Here is a 5,075-nt window from a genome sequence, read left to right as displayed (position 1 = left end):
TTCCCTAGTGAATTCTTCATGCCAGGAATGGTTGATACGCACATTCATGCTTCTCAGTATTCATTTGCGGGTACAAGAGTAGATCTACCTCTTTTGCAGTGGTTGACTACCTACACATTCCCAACAGAAGCCAAATACAAAGACAGTGATTTTGCAGAAGAAGTGTACACCAGAGTTGTTGTAAGTACTGCAAATGTCATTTACCTACTTGATGACATTCATATTTGTGAAATATATGTATGTTTTCAGAAGGTGTGCAGAAACAGTAGAGCATGTTTTAATGTCATGAAAACCAGATGAAACCAACAGATTAGCCATTGTTCTAATTGCCAGCCAGGATTGTTCTACTAGTTCCGATCTTGTTCTGTTGTTGCTGATAAAGACAGTTCATTTAATCACATTGTTAACAAGGAACTTGTTTATCATCTTTTCTGCTATCTGAGTACAATGACCAACATTTAAGAGTACTCTCAGAGCTAGTGTAGCCCACAGATGCTGACAACCCTAACGCAGAAATAACGGAACGTGGTTAAAAAAATTCAGAGGACATTCCCCTTTCTGCACAAAAGGCCTTTATTATGAAGTTATCTTCTGCAAGACTACATGAAAGAGAAGATACTTCTCACAGACAACAAATGTGGGGTGTTTTGGAGTAATTAAGGAAGATGTTTCTACAGCTGAAGTCCTTGTAGCAGGAATATCTTTCACTGCAGGGGCTTTAGATGAGGTCTGTCAGTGGTATTGTGGTGCAAAGAGAGAGGCTATTTGAGCTAGACTGGTCTGAGCAATATAAAGGGTTTAAGGTCAAATTCCACTTGATGAACAATAAGCAGCTGGGTCACACTGCAGAGTACTGATCCTGTCCTGTAACTGAAATGTATCTTCTAATATGTGGACTGAAATCTCTTCAACAGATCAAGTGATTTGGCCAGCATAAGTTGCCTTGCATTTGTCTAATACTATGACAACATGTCAAAATAATAACATAGTGAATCTGAAATAAGTAGTTATACTTTCCTTGTCACACAAATTTTAAAAAAAATTACTTTCTGCCATCTGCCATAATAAAAACATGTAGGAGTAGCTTGGTCATAAACTCTAGTGACAAACGCACATGCCTTCAACTACTTAAAACATAGAGGTGATCTCACCTGCCAGCCTCAACCTACTGTTACGGTCTCCATTGGTTCAGATTGGGTGACATCAGCACAGCTAAAGTGCTCACTGTGCAAGGTGTTTAAGAACATCACCTGGAAAAGAACTGCCAGTGAGAGATGGAAGTTGTGGGAGCTTCCAGCACAGTGGTTATGCTCTCCTCACGTGTATCAAATAGGACAAGGTCAGGACAATGTCTTCACCCTGAAATGCTGCAGAATAGCATTTGCTCTGCAATGTTTGATGAGGGTGATAATAACCTTCAACTGTTAGAAACAGCACTAAACCTACAGGGAGCAGATACCATTTCATATGTATCTTGGTACTTTTGGAGTTGTAATGAAAACATAGTGATTTTTTTCAAATCAAAATTCTATTTCAAATAAACACTTTCTATACTTGGTGAAAGAAATAAATTAGGTGAAATTTGCAAGATGTTAGCTTGAACCTCCCCTGGTCCCTCAAATCTTAGGAAAGCCAATTCTTCATGCTGATGTTTTGGTAACAAAATGTTTTTAGATTTCATTTAATGATGATGTTAGGAATCCAGAAGTAGAGAATTCTGGGTTTTAAAAGCTAAGAAAGACAAAGGTAGTTTGTCTCAGTAATGACATTGTTATTTTTGAGACTCATTTTAGGAACCCTTAAAGACATATTTTTAATTACTGACTTTAATTTGAATATTATAAGGAAAAGACAGAGCTTGGCTACATGTTTGTCAAATAATTATCTCTAACCATTCTCACAAGCTGCGTTGATGTCCCATCTTCTATCTCTTTAAAAAAATAAACCGAAATCCTCAAATTACATTGTAGGCAGAATCCAAAAATGTAATTTAAACCTGTATGTTGGATGGGTAGTCAATGTAGTATGCATTAGTCCCAAGATCAAGTGAAGCTATAAATTTCGTCATGACTTAATGTAACTTTAAATGACTCTACATTTACTGTTATGTCCTCGAAAAGTAGTATGAACAGGTATCAACCACACTCTCCTTTCAAATGGTGTAATTAAAATACACTCTGAGCAGTTGTCCTCAGTTTACTTTTACCTTGAAATTTGTTACTTTGTATTGAGGGATAACAAAGGGTTTTTCAACATGAAAGCCTGGTTGTTTTTCCCAGCCACATCAGGTGACCCAGTGAAAACCACTACTTTTTCCCAAAGGCCTTGCTTTACTAGCGTTAGGTAAACAGTGCTTCACTGTGAGAATTGGAGAACCTTTCAAAACTAGGAAATAACATAGATGACTGGTTGTTTGTATTTCTAAATTTAAGGCAGAATGTATTTCCAGTTTGAGTGGAGGAAATCTAGACTGTTTTCTATGGGTTTAGCCATTGTTAAAACCCTGTATGGATTTGGAAGAGGAATTTTTGTATTTATTAACACTCAGACTTAAAAAAGCTATTATGAAATTAAAAATCTATATTTTACCTTCCCACTTCACTGTACAGTTTCACAATAACTAAATGTTCTTGCAGTTTGAAATCAGACTGCCTGTTCTGCATTTTGGCAGGTTGACTATTTTTTTTTCCAGACAGTTGAAACTGGTTTCTTTTTATAGAGACGAACTCTAAAGAATGGCACGACTACAGCTTGCTACTTTGCAACAATTTACACAGATACTTCTCTTCTTCTTGCTGAAATTATAGGTAAGACTAACAGTGAGTTTTGAAGGATGTTGCGAAGACTGTGTTAGTTGAAGGAAATGGAGCTTTGGAGTTTCACACTAGCTAGGGATCTGTCTTTCTACTATTCATATTGTGTCCCCAAAATCCACCCTAGTTACGCCTATTCACTTAACTGCCTCTCTCCTACTGTTGTTTCTGCTAATCTCTTCGTTCCCAAATCAGCTGCTGGCTGAGCCTGAATTAGGTCTGCTGGGGTTGCTCTTCGGCTGCAGTTTTCTGCTCTTTCTAGCCTTTTACTGTTTGAGGATTAAAGAGCTGAATGACAAGAGGTGCAGTCAGTGCATTAACTTCCTGATGCTCTGAAGTTTCAGTTGAGAATCAACATCAAACATCTCCACACACCGTCCGAAAGCAGAACAGTGGGAGTTGCATCATGATCTTACCCCTCCTTTCTGTTCACTGTTGCAAATGCCTGCTGTTTGAAAGTGCTGTGATTCTTGCAGGATTTCTCAAGGCTCAGCCAGCTCCCAAAGCAGAGCAATTTAATGAGAATCTCAGTTGCCATCAAAAATTCCCTAGTCTTTCTGATTTTCTAGGAAAACCTAAAACTTTGAAGTTGTTGTATTCAATAACTCAGACAGTAAAAGTGGACAAAAGAGGTCTAATTTAGGAACATGTTTAAAAGCTTAGAATTTAATATTATATGCATTCCTTCTAAGTCTTATACATGAGTTCTGAGTCCTAGCATGGATAAATCTCAAAAAAGAAGCTAGAAGTAGCTCTGGTAATTCTCTCCATCCAGCTGCACATGGGAGACATGTTAGGAACCTCATTCCTTTCTCTTAAGGAGATGTGGTTTGCTGAGATCTTTGTACCTTTTCTCACCTCAGGGTAATCATCTACTACAGCTACTGTACTTTGATGCTTGTATTATACTGTAAGTCACAGTGGTCTTCTTCATGTAATACCATTATGAATTCTGGTTGTGGTTAAACTACAGTAATCTAGTCCTCAATTATAACATTTATAAAATTGGGTATTAATATGGAAGAGGTTAACTCCTATTTAAATGTTTAAGGATTTTTTTTCTTGCATGGATGGTCCTAACTTAAAGATAAGAAAAGAGCATAAATTCTGTTCATCTTAAATGAAACTGGCTGGGGTGGAATTTGCTATTTTGATTTCAGTACAGGCTTTGATAGCAATTTTTGAGAACCAGTGGTTCTGAGTTTTATATTCTTATGCATCTCAACAGATAAATTTGGTCAACGAGCATTTGTTGGAAAAGTCTGCATGGATATCAATGATGGTATGCCACAATACAAAGAGGTTACTGCTGACTCTGTCCAAGAGACAGAAAGGTAAGGCGATTAAATTGATGGCACAACCTTTAGAGACAGAAAAGCTTTTTTCATACATCTGAAAAGTGCATGTGAAGCTGACTAAGAACTTACAGGTGTAAATTTATTAGGAGCAGTTTTTTTTCTTGCGACAGTATTGTTTCCTACAGTTTTAGCAATTCCTGTATATCCAGTTGCTGCACAGCCCAAGCGGTTTCTCTCTAGCTTTTCCAAAGAAAGGGAGAAGCTACAGCTCTAGGGTTTGGAGACAATATGCATATGTTGTTATCTGTTTTCTGCCTTCTCTTTTCCCTTCACAGCTCTATGTGTGGAGATGGTGTGACCTGACATGGGATGGTGGGGTGGCAATCAGTTCCTTCATCCCCATTTACTTCTGAGATAATTCCTTCCCCCATTTAGGATAAAGATTTATTTAAGTTGTAGGAGTCAGCTTTCATATATCCCATTTTAAAAATGCTGTGGTTCACCTCTTCTCCAGCATAGCACCAGTGAAATTACTCTAACTTGCAGCTGAGACAATGAAGGAGAATCAAATCAAGGCAATGTACATGGTGGAGGGGACCCAAGACTGGAGTGTGGCAGCCTACTGCCAGGTTTCTCTTGTCTTTTGCATCCATGCTCAGAAAATGCTTAAGCAGACATACAGCTTTTCTCACAGGATTATTTATTTACTTGTATAAATCTTTCAAATATGCTGAAAGAGAAAATATCTAACAGTAATTTAAACTTCCTATGGCACTTGTGTGAAGTTGCTACCTTATTTTTGCAAATCATGCTAGAAGAATGCCAGTAAAAGTTACAATTGGTCATGGATTTCTAATGGTGTTTATATTTAAAGAATTTTTAAAAATGTGTAGTATTAGTCATTTGCACTCTGCTAACATTTGTTTTCCTTCATGTAAATCCCCAGTTTTCATAATACTGTGTG

General features: G+C 37.4%; 1 protein-coding gene across 1 annotated transcript in view; it reads left to right on the top strand.

Moving 5' to 3' along the window:
• The window catches only part of GDA (guanine deaminase), a 19,898-nt gene that overhangs the window by 1,763 nt on the left and 13,060 nt on the right, over nucleotides 1-5,075 (top strand). The window contains exons 2-4 of the mRNA XM_009696334.1: nucleotides 9-180; nucleotides 2,720-2,807; nucleotides 4,042-4,147. Of these exons, the coding sequence (XP_009694636.1) occupies nucleotides 19-180; nucleotides 2,720-2,807; nucleotides 4,042-4,147 (356 nt within the window). The 5' untranslated portion in view covers nucleotides 9-18. The remainder of the gene's footprint in view (nucleotides 1-8; nucleotides 181-2,719; nucleotides 2,808-4,041; nucleotides 4,148-5,075) is intronic.

The sequence above is a fragment of the Cariama cristata genome, unplaced genomic scaffold (assembly GCF_000690535.1).
Source record: "Cariama cristata isolate BGI_N322 unplaced genomic scaffold, ASM69053v1 scaffold45982, whole genome shotgun sequence".
Classification (NCBI taxonomy): Eukaryota; Metazoa; Chordata; class Aves; order Cariamiformes; family Cariamidae; genus Cariama; species Cariama cristata.
Note: the sequence above shows the minus strand (reverse complement) of the source record. Positions and strands in the feature narration are given on the sequence as shown.